The 21,452-nt window shown below is 38.2% G+C and overlaps 1 protein-coding gene across 2 annotated transcripts in view; it reads left to right on the top strand.

The window, feature by feature from the left end:
* Positions 1–16,607, top strand: part of LOC132147838 (protein kinase C beta type) — a 128,090-nt gene extending 111,483 nt beyond the window's left edge. The window contains exon 17 of one of the 2 annotated variants that reach the window (XM_059557112.1): positions 14,599–16,607. In XM_059557112.1, the coding sequence (XP_059413095.1) occupies positions 14,599–14,757 (159 nt within the window). In that variant the 3' untranslated portion in view covers positions 14,758–16,607. Of the gene's footprint in view, positions 1–6,804; positions 9,213–14,598 lie in introns of those variants that run through there. The other variant, XM_059557111.1, reaches the window with a different exon arrangement.
* Positions 16,608–21,452: the final 4,845 nt, after the last annotated feature.

A 21,452-nucleotide genomic window follows, 5' to 3' on the forward strand; every position in this document is an offset into this window, starting at 1 on the left:
TGATCAAAAGTGACAGCAAAGACATTTATAAAGTTAAAGATTTCTATTTAAAATATATATGCTGCTCATTCAAAGAGTTTTCTTTATTTTCATGACTATGAAAATTGTAGATTCACACTGAAGGCATCAAAACTATGAATTAACACATGTGGAATTATATACATAACAAAAAAGTGTGAAAACTGAAAATATGTCATATTCTAGGTTCTTCAAAGTAGCCACCTTTTGCTTTGATTCCTGCTTTGCACACTCTTGGCATTCTCTTGATGAGCTTCAAGAGGTAGTCACCTGAAATGGTCTTCCAACAGTCTTGAAGGAGTTCCCCGAGAGATGCTTAGCACTTGTTGGCCCTTTTGCCTTCTGTCTGCGGTCCAGCTCACCCCAAACCATCTCGATTGGGTTCAGGTCTGGTGACTGTGGAGGCCAGGTCATCTGATAATAGTCAAATAGCCCTTGATGCCTTCAGTGTGACTCTACAACTTTCATAGTCATGAAAATAAAGAAAACTCTTTGAATGAGAAGGTGTGTCCAAACTTTTGGTCTGTACTGTATATATATATATTAGGGGTGTAACGATACGCGTATTCGTATTGAACCGTTCGGTACGAGGCTTTCGGTTCGGTCCGCGGTACGCATTATGGACCGAACGGTTCGTTGGACTAATTAATTATATTTGGAAAAAAAAAAAAATTGTGAAATATAATGATATGCGTTCAACAAGGTAGCCCAATAACCCAAACGACGTAACAGGCAACGCCCCTGACACCCCCGAAGAAGAAAAAAACACCAACTTATATGTTTATGTTAGGCTACTCAGTCAGGCGCTCGCTCAATCAGTACGCGCTGAAGGCTCGTTGCAAAATGGCCAATGCGTTTAACAGACAAGAAATAGAAGATCCTCCAATAACCAACAGGTCTGGTGTTTGGGTGCACTTTGGATTCCCTGTAAGCTATAATGGTGATGGCAAGAGAGTGGTGGATAAAAAAACAACGATATGTCGCGTCTAGGGTACACCAGCGGGAATACAGAAAAAAAAAAAAAAACACCAGCGGGAATACTTGAAACATGTCAACTCATTTACGCCGACATCACCTTAGTGTGTCAGTATCTGGGAAAAGACGGAAAAAAGGAGAAACATAAATGCAACAAACTATCCCCGCAGCATTTAGACAGACATTTCCAACGGATTCAAACAGGGCAAAAGACATCACCACGGTGATTGGTACGCTACATTTACGTTATAGCCGCGGATATGAGACCTTACTATTTACCATTCATTCTATCATCACCATTATAGCTTACAGGGAATCCAAAGTGCACCCAAACACCAGACCTGTTGGTTATTGGAGGATCTTCTATTTCTGGTCTGTTAAACGCATTAGCCGTTTTGCAACGAGCCTTCAGCACGTACTGAGTGAGCGAGCGCCTAGGTTTTAAGAACATGCTTAATGTAATTGAGCCCCGTTACAATATTCCTTCACGAGCCCATTTCAGACAGACCGTAATTGCTGCTTTGTTCCAAAAAACATAAGCCCTATAGAGAACCAATTGAGTAAAAACACACTCAATATAAAGAGTTATAGAGTTCCATATAAAAAGTTACATCTTTGTATTTGTTCATAACTAATATAACATTTTCATTTTTTTTTTATAAGGAGCTGTTTTTGTATTATACACTATGCTGCTAAGAAAACACCATAGAAGATGGGTAAAGAATAGCTCCATCATTGTTCAATGTAAAAAAAAAGAAAAACATACTTTGTTAGTTTTAATAAATAAAACATTTTTTAAAAATCAAGGAAATTTATCTGCCAATTTTTTCTTCTTGCTGTATCTAAAACGTACCGAACCGTACCGAACCGAACCGTGACACCAGTGTATTGTATCGAACCGAACCATGAATTTTGTGAACCGTTACACCCCTAATATATATATATATATATATATATATATATATATATATATATGTACCATGGTTTACCCAAATGATTATGGATAAAAGCATCTTATGGCTTAAGCAAGTAAAGTCTTGTGGAGCCATCAGGACTCGATCATCTCACGCTGGGGTCCAGCTATGGTCTTTTGAACATGCTTTGCCAAGAGTGAAGGTTGGAGTGCAGAAATGACAACTATGGGCTGTGTGAGCGTGATGCTCAGTAGCTTTTGCTTTAAAGAATATTATTCACCCTTTTATTCCCTCCTTCATCTCCATGTGCAGCAGTCACTCAGAGATATGAGCGAGCAGAGGGAAAACACTTTTTCTCACAAATAAAAGTAGAGTGTGTGTCAGAGAGAAAAGGTCTGTGTCAGTGAGCGATGGACGCATGTGTGAGAGATAGAGAGAGTTGTAAATGGACAGTGTTTAGCACAGTGGTCCTCAGACAAGCCGCTTGTCACATGTGTGTCTTTAATAGCAAGGGCTGTTCACAGTGGATGTGACTCCCTGATGCTAATGACTGTGGACAGGTGATTCTTAAGAGGACACCAAAAAGCTTTTCCCTCAATTTTCAGGGGCCTATGAGATGCAGGTCGTTCGACTCTCTGTGGGTTCACTTGCCTAGGTGGCATACGGCATGTATGGCAGCGAGCGAGCAGATCCATGAGTCGCATTTGGAAATACTATGCATCTGCGGCGGGGCGACAGGGGTCAGGTGGCTGCTGCATAAGACCATTAATTGAGTTTAAATTAGAGGGGCTTCTGAATGCAGAGGTACACAGATGTTCCGCGGGGTGATTTAATGGTTCCCACACACAGATGCTATGCCTCAGTGCTCACACTGTCTGTCACTCTCTCTCTCTGTGTGTGTGTGTGTGTGTGTGTGTGTGTGTGTGTGTGGCTGTTTAGTATCTAGAGGAAGTGAGAAAACTTGGCAAGAAAGTCTGAGCTTTGATTGCACCTCTGTCTTATATAAGATGTATTGGTTGTAAATCATTCACATGGTAGTCAGAATCCTCTTGCTGAAAATGCAGAGGCACATCTATAGCTATTGTGTTTGCTGCCAGGTCCACGCTAAGGATTCTGGGCTAATGGTACAGTCAAGAAAATGAGGTCATTTCATGGTGTATGAAACGGGGCTTTTAAAGGCTCAAGCTTTTGTTGGGCTGCCCAGTGGCGTAGGGAGTGTTTATTTAAAGGGGTTCGGTCTTACTAATGCTTCTGTTTACCTACTGTAGAGTTCAGGTAGTCTTAAGGATGTGATAAGTGATCATTTAACATGTTTCTGTAAACCTTAGTTAAAATCATGCAGTGAGGGATTATAAACCTTTTTGTGCAATTTCATTATAAAATATGTATAAACGCATGTGTGTATATTTTTTTTAAGAAATTAATATTTTTTTAGCAGCAAGGATCCATTAAATTGATCAAAAGTGGCAGGAAAGACATTTATAATGTTACAAAGTATTTCTATATCAAGTGCAGTAAATGCTTGTCTTTTAAACCTACTATTCATCAAAGAATCCTGAAAGACAAAAGGTATTATTATTTTCACCTAATTAATAAAAATAATTTTTTTTTCTAGTGCACCAAATCAGTAATGACTGCTGAAATTCAGCTTTGTCATCACATGAATAAGTTACACTTCAAAATCTAATTTATTTACTTATTTTAAAATCTAAGAGTACTGGTTTTTGTTCAAATAAATGCCGCCTGGGTGAGGATAAGATCTTCTTTAAAAGCATAAAGAAATTGTACCGACCCAAATATTTGAACGGTAGTCTATGTCACACACTGAGGTGAGAAATGAGCGCTCTGTACTGGATTAATTCATTCTAGATTATGATTTATTCACATTAGTTTAAGTGCTACCATGTGGAATTAATCACCTGTACAACTTTCTGTTGCATAGGTCCATTATTTCATTTTCTTTTTCTTTTTTGTAAAAATGTTTAAGTTCTCTAAATGTAATGCTGTAATGCTGAAAATATGTGGAAATGGGGGAAAAATAGTATATTGTTACCAGTTTTGTGCAAGTAAATTTCTTTCATTTTAAAGGAGCTGTAGTGAATGAACCCAAAGTTGATTGCCCATTGTGCTCATTAGAAGCAGAACCCTACATACAGTAGACTTACACAAGGTCTTCACTCTGATTGGTGCAAATGATGAACTCCTTTGAAGTGGAAAGCTTGTGATTTTGTCCTGTGCAGTATGTTATATGTTTGAACGCATCATATCTGATCTACAGTGCTGGTGTTGATTCTCCACTAATAACCCCATGGTACATCACAAAATATGCAGCTACAGTATGTTGTTTTAAAATAGTTCATATGTTGAACAGTAATATGCATAACATTTTCACCACTTGCTAGTTTTTCCTCTTTCATTGTTGCTGCTCCAACTGTATTGTTTGCCTAAGGAGAGGTTGCAGAGATACCTCATCATGGGCCAGAGGTAGAGAACTGGCCAGGTTTGGAATATTCTGAGGGTTTGACTTTGTCCTATTCATGAATATTGCATGACGGGCAGTAAAAGGTGAGTTTTGATATCGTACTGGACTGCCACTGATCAATGCTCTCCATGTAAAGGTGTCCTCATGTGTGAACAGTACAAAGGACTTCACCCACATTTACAGATTCGCTTGCGTGGACTTACCTGTTTTTTACCATGATGATGAGCGAGCTATTTAAATGTCACTGGAAGCGCGATAGAACATTGGAATTTCAAAAGCTGACATTTGAACTGAAACGTATGTGTTTGTGGTGGCATTAATTCTGTTGTTATTGTTTTCACTGTTGTTGTTTTCAAAAGCATCATGAATGACACCCTAACACGCCATTGACATCTGGAACATATTTCTGTATCAGTATGAGTGTAAAGGTCTCACACATGCCTTCATGAATTCATATTTTTCCAAGTTACACCCAATGCCATGATGGAAAGACCAGTTTTGAGCTAATGTGAATTCCCATATTGGTGCAACTGGTGGACCAGTGAAAAAATGCTGGTCAGTGTGCTTCATTAGATAGACCAGATTGGTTCTGTTATCATTTACTCATCTTGTTGTTCCAAACTTTGACTTTTGACTTTTTTGTGGAATGCATAAGAAGATATTTTGAATAATGTTCTGGTTGCTCTTTTACAGTGAAAGGGGACTGAATCTTGAAGCTTTGAAGAAAAAAAAGATGCAAAAGCACCATAAAATGAATAATATGCAACTCATGCACTATTTTTCATGTGGCTTCGGATGCAGTATGATTGCTTGATGAATAGACTGAAGTCATTATTCACTGATAATCTTCCCCTCCAGTGAGCTGTTAACCACTGAAAACAGATCTCTGAGTCAGTCAGCCTGTCAGTTTTCTACTCTCTCCTCTATCTTCTTCAAAATAAATAAAAGATCTGACTGAAATTATTATTTATACATGAATCAGACATCATTACTTTTCAAGTGTTTTCAATGAAGTCAAGATTTTCTGTGAATAATGAGTTAAATTTTGGTCTGTTTCTCTAGAGATCATATGGCTTCAAATATAGCACTTTAAGCTGTATGGACCATCTGTTTCTGTTTCTTTTATGGTGCTTTTTGATGTTTTAGGTATTAAAAAATATATATTGCTTTTAAATGACATGAATGGGAGTAAATCATGACAGACTTCAATTTTTTTGAAGTATACTCTTATAAATAAAGGTTTCTTTATTGGCACTTATGATCCCTTGAGTTACCTTAAACATCTATGGAATCTTTCAATTTGCACAAAAGCAGTTTTTTTAAACTAAGAAAAAATAGATTTTTAAAGGGGTAATCAGATGCCCATTTTCAAGCAGTTGGTATTATTCTTTAGGGTCTTAATGAAAAGTCTTTAACATAGTTTGATAAAAAATGTCTCAGTAGTGTAAAACAACCCCTTTACCTTGTCAAAAACAGCTCTGTTCACAGCAAGTCGTTTCAGTGCATGTCTCTTTAAATGCTAATTAGCTCTGCTCAACCCATCCCTCTTTTCTGTTGGATGACAAGCCATTCTCTGAGAGATTTGCAAAGATTTATAAAGCTTATACTCACTTCTTCTGTAGGTGAAGTTGGATCACAAATGATTTGCGCGAACATAGACACATTTAGGCAGATCGGGGGCACATTCCCTTCAAAAATAAAAGTAATCACTACATCTTTAGAGGCTCAAATGTCATGAGTAAATGACGACTGCTGTATTCATTATTATATCCAACAACAAAAAACCTCTATCGCTTAGGAGACATTATTGTCTACCCCTGCTCCAGTGTCAAAACAATGGCAGACTGTTCACAGCTCACTCAGGGCAGGTCAATGCTGAAACATTAGTGTCAATCTATAGTTGTCGGAGGGGACTGGGTCTGTGTGACATCACACATCCAGAAATCTGAGAACAGCTTAATTTGAGAAAGGGGTTGTCATTTATCAGGATTTAAATAAAAGCACTGGATGGATTGTTATCATTATAGGGTGGTTGTGTACACACAACATGCAAAAGTGAATCTTGCATCCGATGACCCCTTTAAGAAATATCCACTAAATGGTTCTTTGGGTAACTCAGAAAGGTTCTTCTATGGAATCCCTATGAAAATTCCCTTTTGGAACCTTTATTTTTAAGAGTGTAAACAATCACCCAAAGCTATCCCAGCAGGCTTTATGGACAAACAGTATGCTGGTCTATTCATCAGCTTATCCATGTATCCAGAACTGCTGTTCAATAATCTACAGTACCTGTCACAGCCCTTACATTCACATCCATTCTCATACTTTTATTTGTTCTCTTTTACGTTCTACTTGACCATGTTCATCATCCCCCATCCATTACATGCCTCTCTTCTTCTTCTCTCCCCCCTGCAGTGTGGCCGGGATGCAGAGAACTTTGACCGCTTTTTCACCCGCCATCCACCGGTTCTCACCCCTCCAGACCAGGAGGTCATCATGAACCTCGACCAAGACGAGTTCGAGGGCTTTTCCTTCATAAACCCCGAATACCCTGCCATGGAAGCCCAGAGTTAAGGGCGACCTCCTAAAACTAACCCAGCCCTCCATCAAACCCCCTCTTCATCAAACCTTCTTACGTTTATGTATCATACACTCCATAAAACAGGCATGTGTATGTATATAAACAGCCATGCACAAAAACTAAGCCATCTATATACATATGCATGCGAAACTTCGATATTCGTAGATTAGCCTTTCACGACATCCCATTGAGTGTGTCCATACTGAATTAGCGTTCGAATCTAAAGGCTGTCTTTATACTATTTGTACTCTACAGCTTTCCTGAATGTGGTGTGTATTGCATAGCTCTCTTCTAAACTTTCCTCAGCTGTGTGTGTGTTTCGGCACCGCCAGTGTTCAGATTCAGCCATTTGCACTAAAGGTGCATGAATCGCATATGAGATGCACAATGGCTAGCCTCGCTCTCCTTATCCAGCCTGTGACGGTGATATTCTACTGATTTTATACTCAAACCATTTTGCCTGTTTCAAAAAGAATGCAAACTCAAAAAGTTTTTGCATGACGATTTTGTTTTGCCCGAACTTTTATGATTCGTATGTCGTTAGTTTGCTCTGTAGTGAACCCTAGCCTTGCTTTAATCTCTGACTTGCATTGTACAGACAAGTAGATAACAGAAATTGACCAAAGTTTTTCTTTCTTTTGGAAGCATGAGTAAATCTGACTTTTTTTTGGGATGCCTGTATCCTGTTTTCGTGTATTTATGGGCCAGTAGAGCTTAATGGATGTGCCTGATTGTGGTAGTGATCTGCTTTATTTATTTTTTTGCCTGATCATCTCACACCATCAGCAAACACTCACCCATGTGCAGGAAGCATGACTCCTGTGATGATTCCCGTTGGCTCTTCTTTGTTTAACATTTGACTTCTGCTTAAAGGTCAGCCGGATTTTATCGAGAGGTATTTGACAGGCACATTAAATATCAACTACCTCCTGCTTGAGGAAATTACAGATTGAGACCGGATGAGAGAACAAGTGCTAATATCAATAACCATTTATTACTGACCACTGTGTTAGATATGGATGTTTTTAATGGGTACGATCAGGTAGCATTTTTCAACATCATTGGGGTTTACAAAGAGATGAGTAGTCACCCATGGGTAATACCTCAGAATTATACCCTGGATTTCATTGAAGAGCTTGTGTATGAGCAAATTAGTATAGTTGGGACGCATTGATATAGCTTCACTTCGCTTGAATGATTCAATCTTGAAACTTGTCAATAGAGACCCGCCACATTATATTATGCCGAAACTTGTTAAGTGAAAACCCTGAAAGAATACCACAATGTTTGTGTGGAACATAATATCGCGTTTTAAAGGCAAATAGAAGAACAGGATATAAAGACGACAAATAATTTGCAGCACAACTAGCAGTATAGCTTTGGAAATAAAACATTTCAAGCATGTAAAAATTACTCATAAGCGACAATTGGGGTCCGTTGAAGCTATCTGTTGTTGTGTTAATGGGCTGGTCAGTGCTTTAATATGGTTTGTCCTAATCTAGATTCTAGCATGCTGACGACTCCGATACGACAGTCGGTCTAGAAACACGAACACTGTTCATGTCAGTGGGAACAGCAGAAAAGTCCCTGTGAGGAACTGATACCGTATCACTAAATGGAACTGGAAAGGCCACAAGAGCCACACATCCACAGAAACGGGTCAGATCCTCTCAGACATCAGAGTTCCCTGAGCGGTTATCCGTGCTGACTAGCGGCCAGTGGCTTTTATTGGAAACCACTGGGGCTTCATATCACATCTTCATCATAGGATTTCAGGGAAGGGATAACCTCTCTAAAATGGTGAAGGTTTCCAGATATGTTGTGGTTTGCAGGATAAGACACTTTTGGTAAAAAAAATAAAAATAAAAAAAAAAGTGCATTTGTCATTTCTGCCAAAACATATAACAGCAGTTCAGTGTAGGGCTTCGATGTTATTTTTTTTTAAGTGTCTTAAAATAATATAAGCAAATAAAATGTGTCAAATGTTCTTAAATGTCATGAATCTTATGTGGTCAGTATTGTAGATAAAAATAAATAAAAAAGGGGGATTTTTGTGTTTTCTATACCATAAAATGTGCATAGAAGCTTTATGCATGAATTACAGAAAATTAGTCTAGTGTTTTAGGGAGTGCTCTTGACCTTTCTTTTTTCTTTGCTTCATACATCCTCAATGCTTTTCTTGTGCCAAAGTATTTTCCACAAAAAAAAAAAAAACACGAGTATGCATTTAAATAAAACATCAGTAAGCCTTTGTTTGGTTTTGTGTTGTTCCCTCATTGTAGTTTTGAGTGTATATAACCTTGAAATCCAAGCATTCCTGTTATATGAACTCTGGAATCACAAAAAAACAGTTTTCTATTGTAAGACCCTGATGTGACATTTTATTCGATCACATAAAGCATTATTTATATGTGTTTCTGAACTGCTTGGCAGAGGAAGTCTTGTCAATTTTTGCTCAGAGCATCGCCCGTATAAAACCAACTTGGACGGTGTACAGCACGTGCCCGCGCTAAGCTCTGCATATTTCATGCCTGCCACTTAACATGAGAACATTTCATCCTGTTTCACCACCATTCAGCCAATGACATATGGGAAGAACATACATAAGGGTGGTTGAAAACTAGACATGCTGCGAACGTTTATTGTGAAAATTGGGCCATAAAAATCATTATGGGGGTCTCAGAGACCTTTCAAACTTGTTGTTTTTACATATATGCGGTTCACAGTTGAGTCTGGCGCTACACACAAGAGTGTTAATTAATTCTGAATGTCGCAGCCTCAAATTAAATGAGTCGGTTAGCACGAAGTGTGTGCGGCTTATCAGCTGAAAACAGGTCAGCGTTTGATACTGCTGTTCTCTTCTTGCGCTGACATCAGCTCGCCGCTAATCCGCTCCTTTATAGAAAGCTCTGTGCCTTAGTATCGCACAAAATTACAGAATCACGATTGGAATTAAAGCCTTGCAAAAGAACACCTTGGATTTAAAGGAGGGTGTCTCTCGTCCTCTCTCTCCTACCTGAGAGCTTTTTTTATTATCGTTCCCTTCGGGGCTTTTGGTACTGCATGCATCTCAAACTCTTATCTCTGTTATATATCTGTATGAAAAATTCAGATGGGCTCTGCTGAAGTACAAACGTCTCATCCTGGTATTCTCTACGTCCGCTGTCTTCCACCACTGTTTTATATGTCCACGTGCATCATAGCCTGTTTATGTGAACTGAGCTACTCAGTGCACCCGTGTTAATCTCATCTTGTCAAACAGACCTGTGTCTAATCAGCACAGAATGGCACTGGCCTGCATCAGCATGGCAAGCTAGCATGGATATTCCTGTCAACTGAGACCATTTTGGACCATCATTCATCTCTAATTAGTGTCATTTATCATTTAGCAATGCTTCAGGTTGACAAATATTTTGTCGGATGTTCTTTTTACACTCTTTGATCTGTTACATCCATTCTGATGTTAACGGTTTACACATTTTTTCAGTTCCTGGTACCCAGCGCTACACCTGTGCCCACATGCCTCCGACGGTCAGTTGCCAGTTTAGGAATCTAAAATAATGTGGTGGAATGTGGTGACTGATCTAAATGACTGATGCTAATTGTACCGTTATCTTTTAACGCTTTAAAGAATATATGTGAATATATGACCTTAAAATAGTTTTTCTGTTGTTGTTGTTGTTGTTAGTGGTGTTCATTTAATATATTTGTAAATTGCATTGTAATTTTTATATATTTTAGTTATATTAATAATGCACTTATGTTTCAAAATTATGAAACTTTTATTTCCAGATTTTTTTTATTTTATTCTTATTTATTTATTTACTCGCAATTCTGAAACTTTGTTATTTCCGGATTTAGATTTTTTTATTTAAATAATTGTATTTTTCATTATAATTAGATTTTTTATTATTTTACTGTTTATTAATGATTATTAATTCATATATTTTTGTTTACATTCTTAAAATTCTGAAACTTTATTTATTTCTAGAGTTACATAAAATTTAGCATCCTAGGCTTGTGGGCTGTCAGACTTTTGGACCCCACTGTATCTTATGATGCATCACACTTATACATGGATCCATGCTACTGTAGATAGATTTATAGACCCATTAACTCAGAATAATTACTATATTTTTAAAACTAGTCATTCAGAATCACGTCTGCGTGGCCTACAGTCCTGAGGTTTCCATGCCAATGCCCAGTGCCATTTTTCTCTGAATTGTTTGGCTCTTGAGAGCCCAGGTAATCTAGTGGCCTTCACTCTGGAGTTGTGGCTTGTGTGCTTCGCTGTGCTGTGATGTGCTTGAACCAGCAAATGGACATAAGGTAGGAAATGTGCTTCTGTTGTATCATATATCTTCTTCCTGTCTCAAACGCTCTTCTGGACTGTTTCTCTCACCCAGTTTTCTCTTGTGTGATGTGATCTGCATACCAATATTTGGAGTCATATTTCTTCTCTGCGTCTGTGATCTTGGTTGTTTGTAAAACCTTTTTGCTGTGCTTTGACGGCACTCTCATCCCTCTCTCTGTCTTGCTCACCTGAAAGCGACTTGTCTCTGTTCTTTGTCATTTTAAGGTGCTGTGTTCATTGTGTTCAAAAAAGAGACAACACTGCCTTGCCGTTGTTGGTTTATTCTCTTCAAAACATAGTGAATGTTTTCTTTAATGTCGAGCGTTATGCTGCATAAAACAACTCTGCACTTCCCACAATTCCCTCAGGCCCACCATTGACCAGGATTAGCACTCGTATATATACTGGGCCACCATGATTATTCTCTGTTCTTCTCTTAATGTCTAAAAGTCGGTGTGAACTGACCATTTGCAAGCAATTTTGCTTCCAGAATGTGACATATTTTCAACTGGATGTTCAACAAGAAAACAATTCTGAAATAGCCTGCAGCATTGGCAAAAAAGGAACATCTTTTCAGAATAAGAGCAAGTTATTGCATTTTGATTAAAGATTATGAAACAAAAAAATAGTTTGGTTCAGAATAATGTGCACTGATGAATTGTTTGACCAGGAACATGCAATAAGAGAGTAAGTAGAGTCATGCTGACTTGCGCAATCCCATTTCTTCCTCAGAGTAAAAAAGAAATCCATTTTAATTGCATATCTCAATTATACTATCGGTCTTGCCATTCTTACGAATAAAGTTGTAGCTGTCAGATTACTAGAAGTAGCCAAAATTGTGAGACATCAACCTTGTTTTTCCAATGGCAAGGCCATTTGGAAATTTTATGGGTCTGGCTTCTGGTGTCATTTGCTTCCAGCTATTTTTAGCTGTACAAAAGAGCTCGATTTACTGCTTGATATTGCAAATTGGCGTTTCTTATTATCTTAATTATGAACACACTGGTTTGTAGTGCACACAGTTTTACTACACGTTGTTATTCTTCTTCTCGTTATATCCATACAGCAGCTAATGAACCAGAAGTCTCACACATTAACAGAAATCGGCTTACTTCCGCGTTGAAAAGGTGGATAAAGTCAAAATTCACAGAAATAGTAGCATTTGTGCAATCTGGAGAAATTTACAAAATAGTGAGATGTAAATTGCAACTATGAGAAACATTCACAATTGTGAGATATAAAGTCGATATTACAAGGAGTATTCACAATTGTGTGACATGAAGGCACAATTATGAGAAATGGTAACAATTGTTACAAAATCGGAGTCCCAATTATGACTGTCAAATATAGCATTGCAGTTATGAGAAGCAGTCACAACTGCAAGATACGAAGGCAGAGTTATGTGTGAAATAGTCAAAATAGATATTTTTATATATTTATTTTACTCTGAGGCAGAAACAGGCTTCCATATTGACTTCATTGAACACTGCAATGTAGTGGTGTTCATTCAGAAATACCACCACCCTATATCAAACACATTTCTACAAGACAACATAGCTTAGCGCTTTGTGTACATTTGTGTATTGGTACGAGGTATTTGCGTCGCCGAAGCTTTCTTGCTCCACTGATGCTTAGCATATTGAGCGCAACCCCTCACCCCACTCTAACGTTTCTTTTGCCTTGGTGGATTTACATTGCCAAGCAGTGCATTAACAATGTCTAGCCCCAGAGAAGGCCCAGTCCTCTCTCCTTTTCCCTGTTGTTTTCCCTCCATCTCTTCCACACCTTCTGTCACATTCCCGCCATCCCTTTCTAGCTAACTCTGACCCACCTTACCTCCTTTCTTTCCTTCTTTTAGTCTGTATCTTTCCCTCGCCATCCTCCCACTCAGTGTGTGTGTGTGTGTGTGTGTTCTCTGAGCCAGGCTGGCTCTTCCCTCAGGCGTCCTGGCACACAAGGCCACAGCAGGAGTAGCGCAGCAGAGAGGAATTCTCCCAGTAAGAACAGGCCTGTGGGCCTAACAAACCGTCTGCCCCTTTCATTTAGACTCCTCTCACAGAGAGAGACCGAGACAGACATACATACGCTTTAGCATCTCATAAAAGAAACGGTAGCGCAGTGTGTCAATGCAGTGAGCCGTCTCCCACAGAAGCTCTGGATGGAGACTGTCAGTGAGATATGAGTCTCATCAGTGGCCTGGGCGTCTTTTTAAGTGCTTGCGTGTTATAGCTTCTTCTCCTGAAGTGGAATCCCTTCTTCTGTGGCAGATAATTCCTCTTCAGCCTTTAACACAGACGGGCTTTTTCCTAGAGTCTACTTTTCATCAGCTTCTTATTTAATGTGGATAATTGTGGATTTTAAAGGGACATTTTAGCCGAAAATTAACATACTGTCTTTATTTACTCGCCTCATGTTAATCCAAAGCCATATGCTGTTATTCTTCATGCATACTGTATGTCTATAAATATTTATATATTTATTTAAATATTTATATTAATATATTAACATTTGTATCTTTTTTTTTTTTAAATGTATAAAAAATATTAAGCAGCACAACTGATTTTGTTTTACATTGATAATAATTTTTTGAGCAGTAAATCAGTATATTAGAATGATATCTGAAGAATCATATGACACTGAAGACTGGCGTAATGATGCTGAAAAATTAGCTTTGACATCACAGGAATAAATAAAAAATGGTTATATAAATAGAAGACGGTTATTTTAAATTATCATAATGTGAAATATTGTTACAGTTTATACTGTATTTTTGTACAAATACACACAGCCTTGGTAAGCATAAGAGACTTCTTTCAAAAACATAGAAAAATCTTACTGAACGGTAGTGTATATATTTTTATCTTGTGCTGTCACGCTCCAAAAATATCCTTTTTCATAATCCAAATATTCGTAAGTCACACAATAGCTTGGACGTCTGACATCATAACATCATTTTGTTAGAAGACACCTGAAAACCAATGATGTTCGGTGTTGCTGACTTCTGATATGAGTGATACTTTTTAATGTTGCATTTTTGGTGTCTTTGGAGCTTGATAGATGTGTCCATATGGCAAAAGCTGCATTAAGATTCTTAAAAAATGTCCTGATATTGTGTTTCAGTAGAGAAAACAGCATCAAACAGGTTTGTAACAACATGCGGACGAGTAAATAATGACAGAATTGGTATTTTTGGGTCGACTACCCCTTTAAGATCACTTTAAGCTATAAGTATTGTTCTTAATACAGCTAACACCCTCTTCTTTCTCTTTTCCAGCGAAACAGCCGAGATACTTGCAACTTTGACCGGGAGTTCACAAAAATGGCCATCGAGCTCACGCCCACTGACAAGCTGTTTATCATGAATCTGGACCAGGACGAGTTCCTGGGGTTCTCCTACACCAACCCGGAGTATGTCAATCCCACTCAGGGTTAATCGAGCAAGCGTACTAGAGACTGCTGGTCGTGTATCTCTCTGTCTGCCTGTATGTGTGTGACATGTATGCTCAGGGTCGTGGAAGCTCACTCGTATTACTGTAACAGGATTTACCAAAGGGCTCAGGTGGACCACCTCAGTATATAGCTGTGAGGTATTCGGACATGTTTCCAAGGGGCCAGAGGTTTCACCCCAAGTCAAAGGTTTCCCTCTTCCTGGCTTTCACACTTTCAGGAGAGCCTGTAACCCCCCAGCTTCACGAGATTGCATTCAGTGGTGGGTGTTTATACGGTGGTAAACGTGGCCTATGCAACAAATGAGGAACAAACACGACTAACCCCGAGTGAGCAATTTGAAAAACAACAATGCCGCCTTCAATTATTTATTTGCGGTTCATTATTTTTCCCCGTTTGGTCTCTATTTGAGCTGAGCTAATGTTTAATTTACTGGCTTAAACCCATTATACCAAAGTATTATTACCTCCCACACATGACTTGAGCCGGCGCTCCTGTGCAGCCTGTGTGAAGTGCTGAATCCCTGGCAGAAGTGTCCACACTATTGTGACATTCAGGGAGAGGGAACAAGAAAGAAAAAAAAAATGTCAAGATGGTTGCAAAGTGAAAATGTCATTATCATTCATAACGCTGTATTTCAGGAAGGATTCATATCACTGGGTTTGGGGAGAGTGGAGATTTGTTAAAGCTACTAGTTCATATTTCAGTATCCTTGAGGATGAGGATTAGAAACAGCCGGATAGATCAAACGCAGTTGACGCCGTCTTGCAATACAGAATTCAAATAGTACATAACTGTATCTATGCACCTTGTAGAAAACACAATGTGCCATTTTCCAAGGGACTTCAGCATCCCTGTGATTTCGAATGCTTAATTTGCATGATTGCAATAGTTTGTTTATCCTCTAGGCATAATACTTTTGGATGTATCTATCAGTCAGGCGAAAAGACTCTGGTTTTCAATCATAGAAAAATCATACTCGCATTTCCGAACACTTGGTCTAGATCAGTCTTATATAGCAATGTGATTTGTGTAAATAATGTAACTAAGCACTTTCTGAAGAAGAAAAAAAACATATTTCTTAGCTACCTTCTCATTCGTTTAAAAGATAAAGGCATACTGTTATTAGGTTTTGCATGTTCAGATTTATTATCACTACACATTAATGGCTTGTAATTTTTCCCCTGCATCATTTTTTTTTTTTTAAGTATGTAAACATATTCATGTGTCTCCAAGATCCCTGGGCAAACCTCTAATGAAAATGACTTTGAGATTAGATACACATAAATCGATAGTCTTCTCTCTCCTGAATAAGCGGAGCCAGATTGATCTGTTCTGCCTACTCTTGTACAGATCCTAACCTCTCTAGTGCTGTGTGTGTAGCGGTGCTGTCTCTGTGAGGTGAATAGTTGCAGTGTTTTGATTGGGCTTAGTGTCACTAGCCTTCGTTTTATACTCACCGTGTGGCTGCGATCCCATAATGCTGCCTGAGACCCGTTTGCTCCATAGAAAGTTAAGCTGCTGCGTATCGATCGGATAATTATCAAAAAGAGAAATAAAAGGCATTTATCAGTTGACACTGTGGAGCGTGGGGTGAGGTGATTTAGAGGGAGAATTTCGTGAGCTTAAAGGTGCAGAGTGTCTGCTTAATTGCCAGCCGAACAGTTTATGACTTCTAGGTCAGCTCCAGGGATAAAAGATACGAGGTCTCAGAAGCCACAAACACATAGATACTGAATGAGACACTAGGTAAACCATTAAAGTTATAACTTATTGGTGTATTTATGAGAGAATATGTAATATGTTCTATTTGTAATACAGATATTCAATGTAAAACTGTGGTTTTGTCTGGTTCCTGTGTTTGTGTGTGTGTGTGTTGACCAGAACAAAGTCTTAAAAATGTGGTGTGAGGACCTCAAGGGGAGTCTAGGGAGTCTGTGACTCTGGTTTCAAAACAGTGACAGTGTAAGATCCAGTTATTTAGTGTTGTGTTAATAATTTAAGTAACACTTCGGTATAGCGACCACTTTTCACTATTAACTAGTTGCTTATCAGCATGCCTATTATTCACATACTGGCTGTTTATTAGTACTTATAAAGCACATATTCTGCATGACCACATCCTACATCCCTAATCCAACACAATACCCAAACTTAACAACTACCTTACTAACTATTAATAAGCAGCAAATTGGGAGTTTGAGGCTGAAGTCATTAACAATCTGTTAATAGTAGCTCATTCTTGGGGTTATTTAAAAATAAATAAATAAATATCCTGACATTTATTATCATAAAGTTTGTTTGGGTTTTGACCATTTAGAGAAAGACTAGAGATGTTTTATAGTTTTCTCTCTGTATAGCTTTGGTTTTGTGGTTTTAAAGATTTTTTTCTTTTCTTTTCAAAAAGCAATGAATAGTTTTTCTCTCTTGTAAAAGTTTGACAATTTGTCTAAATGGTTCATAAATAATTTGCACTTAAGCTGAACTTGAGCATTTCTCATTACACAGCTAGTTTATTAAATAAAATACACAATTTTCTTGTTAACATTGGGTTCAATGGAGTCACATCTAAATTGGCTCTGCAAATTCAAAACAGCACATAGTGTGTTTGTGTGTGTGTGTGTGTTCACAGCACTTGAGGTATTAATATTTGGATGACTCACACAAACATACAGTATTTGCAGGCATGTGAGACGCTGTGGCCCCTGTGAGTGTTTTGCTAAGCACAAGATGCTATCTGCCAAGGAAATGTCTCATCTTATCAGCCGCTGAAATTCATGTTTGGGAAATGAGATGATGCGACCGGAGTCATGGGCAATCTGTGGACGCAAATTATTCCCCTGCCCCGCCGTCACTCAGAGCTGACTCCCACATGATGTGATCCTTCAAGAAGATCTCTCTCACCCGCATCCAGCACCCCAGACTGGGACAAAACAAAACGGTATAAACAAGAATGAGAACAATTACCTCAAATCCTCCTCTTCCTGTCAAAATCATTATGATACTATAATGTGTGTACAGTATGTGCATGAGAATATGGAGGTTTCATTCTCAAAATGTCATCTTGGTGTTTTTTCTGAGGCTCTGTGCTGAATGAGCATTTTTGGAGGAGCTTTCATTGTGACAGCTAATGAAATTATTTGCCTTTGACAACAGCTCATTATGTGCCTCAAAGGCATTGTCTGGGACTGCTTTGTTCTGATCTTTTTTCTTTTGTTTTATCACCCCCTTTAGAGTTTATAAGTATTTTATATCCAATTTAAATCATCCCCCATGACAAAGAATCTGCCATCTGAAAGACCGAACTTGGCCTTAAATAAAATGGAACATATGGACGAAGACAAGACAGCAAAGTAAAGCTTGCTATGGAATAATAAGATTCATAATGACTACATCCCACAAGTCATTTATCAGCATATAATTTGAGAGAGATTCCTCCCCACTTACTCGTGCAATCAGCTCGGCACAGCCACAACAGACTCTAATGTGCATTTAAGTCCTCCTGGGAAGTTTGTATTTACAAGTTGGGAAGTTGTAATTACAATGTCAGGTACAAGTCACTTTGGTCGGCTCAAGATGTACCTCTTCTACAAAAACCTTAACTGAACTATTCTACTAAATTATAAATAAAGAATGTGCATTAGGTGTGTTTTTGCTTTTTTGTGTTCTAAATTAATTTATGAAGGTGTTGTAAATTTGATTGTGAGATGTTTTATCATAACTATAATACTGTATTTTGTATATGCAATTTAGCTAGTTTTATTATAATTGCAAAAAAAAAATATATATATATATATATATATATAATTCAAGGCTGTTTAAGGCTTCCAGTGGCATCACAAACCAGCTCATTATACTTCTTGATATTGGAAACAAGTATTTCTTGTCTAATTATTTCATTGTATTGTATTTACAAACACAATGCAACATAGCGACATAGTTTTACCATTTACCACACTGCTATTTTTCAAGATTTTTACCTTTAGTTGCTAACGCACCAGAAGCTGCTTTAAAGCATACCTCCAAGGTTAGTAAAAACAAGCTGATATGCAGGAAAGGAAGCCTTGGGTATTTATGGAGGAGAGGATTCACTGTGCTGAATAAATAGATTTTATAAGAAAACAGTTCGTCATGTAATGTATCAACAGTCTATAGGCTAATCTTTTACATGTTTACCATTGGCTTTTGATTGAACTATTTTTAGAGTTTACACAGAAAAAGGCAATTTTTCAGGTAGGATTCAGTTTTGTTCTCATTGATTCCTATAGTATCCACAAACAGTGACTGACTGACTGTTGCACAACTCTGGCAGATATTCAGTGGCATCAAGGCAGTATTGTGATTGGTTATCAAGGCACAAGTTGACCATTATGCCTTCCATAAAGGTAGAGCCACAAACCTTGGTATCTCTCAATAATAAGACCATCTCTGTCACAAGTCTTGCACATTCACTTAAAATGAGACTTCTATGTTGCAAAATAAGTTGGATATTGACTCCCATATTTTCTCACCTCGACACACCCCCAACTATGAAACTCTGTGGGAAACAAGTATGTTTAGCTAAACTCATGATAAGAATCTTCACAAGTTCAGGCTCTCAAATGAAACGCAAAAATACAAACACTTATAATTTTGGCTTGCACTTCTGTAACCAAACCAAAAATGTAGCATGAAGCACGTCAACCATTTTAAACAGATGAAAACACTCTGGCTCAGCCTTCTACAGTAGCTATGCCCTCGTTACTGATTGAGCTAGACAGAGATTGACAGATCTGATTGGAACACTCTACAAATTTTGTCTGGGATGCTCTATGTTTACACTTTTGGGAGAAATGAACCCATGAATGGCATGTTTATAGTAAGGGTGTAAGAGAATTTTTTTTTTTTTTTGACCAAATCTTACAAACCTTTTAAAGAAAGTTCTAAGATTCCAACTTTTATTTATGACTTCGCTCATTACTTCATTTCTTAAATATGATATAATATCCATCAGTGTCAATATATCCACACCAGGTTAGTCACATTCTCACTTCGTCACATCTGCTGCTGTTGCTAATGTGATTACCTGCACAGCCTAGCCTCTCTTGTTTTACACATTGTAACCGCACAACCACTATAGGCAATGTTTCTTTTAAGCATCACAGTGCATAGTGTGCGGGCCTTGTGCAACGGCCCCCATCCATCCTCTAATGACACCCTAGCAGGCCCCTGCAGCGAGATTTACAGACCAACAGACGCGCCCCTTCTCCTGCTTTTTGTATGGGATGTAATTAAAGCGGTGTCGGGTGCATGGTGTGTGTTTTAGCGTGCATTATATCCCAGCGGTGGCTTCCCTCCCACTTCCCCCACCCCCCTAAATGCCCCTCAATTCTCCCAGCAACTCCCCGTGCAGCGAGCAAACAAATGGAGAAAAGCCGCTATTGATTTGAATTCGTTTTGTTCTTCCTCAATTAGTGTTCTCTCCTTGTGCTGTTTGTTCTCGCTTTTAAAAAAGATCCCTAATTAACTGCAAAACAATTTGCTCTCTCGCACATGGCAAACACCAAAGCGCAGAGATATTCTTCTCCACAGAGAACACTCTCGTTCTGAAGAAGAGGAGAAAAAAGACAAAGGCCCGGCATTTATTTCATTCATTGGATCTTAGAGAACGTTTAGGAGAAATGCATGACGGAAGGATTTATTGGATTTGGTAGCACTTTCCTACAGAGACGTGGAGAGAGAGGGAGAGTCGTGCATTTTTTTTTCTTTAATTGTGATAAGTGGTCCGGCTGTCCTGTCGTACAGAGGTAAAACAATTTAAAAAGCAATCTCCTGTTTTAATGAAAACAAGCATGCAGGCCCCGCATGGAGCTAATGAAGCCGGGAGAGTTATTATAGAGGCTCCAGGGATCTTCCACACATCCTGTGTACAGTCACAGACGTGGTGTGGAAGGGGAGGGCTTAGTACAAGTAGATGAAAAATGGAAATCAGGAACAGCGTGTTCAATCAACTATTTATATTTGCAACACACTACACAGGAGGCAGCAACATTGCTCAATGCTATTACTTGAAATGTATTTCTCAGTAATGATGTGGTAGTGTATTGTAGCTCCTTAGTGAAACTATAGTGATTAGTAGCTGGGTAGCGTTAAATTAAATTTTTACTGCAATAAAAAGGTGAGTTCAGTATTCTCTAAATGAAAATTTTCTCTGTGCAGAATATAAAAGCAAACAAAAATAGATGTCCAAAAATAAATCAATAATGTTGAAATTTCTCGGAAACATGATGATGATTAGCTTATAGGTTGTGTATTCATTAAAGGGTTAGTTCACCCAAAAATGATAATTCTATTATTAATTACTCACCCTCATGTCGTTCCAAACCCATAAGACCTTGTTTCATCTTCGGAAGACAAATTAAAGTATTTTTGATGAAATCCGAGAACTCAATGACCTTCCATAGACAGCAACACAACTTAAATGCTCCCTGGCTCAGAAAGGTAGTAAGGAAGTAAAATAGTCCATATGACATCAGCGGTTCAACAGTAATTTTACAAAGCTGCAAGAATAATTTTTGAGCCCTAAGAAAACAAAAATAATGACTTTTTTAAAAACAAAAAATTCTCCTCCAAATCACATACTCTATGGAGAGTACCATGACGCATGCGCACTGCTTTCCTCTACATGTAAACACGGCTAAG

Source organism: Carassius carassius, chromosome 1 (genome assembly GCF_963082965.1).
Source record: "Carassius carassius chromosome 1, fCarCar2.1, whole genome shotgun sequence".
Lineage (NCBI taxonomy): Eukaryota > Metazoa > Chordata > Actinopteri > Cypriniformes > Cyprinidae > Carassius > Carassius carassius.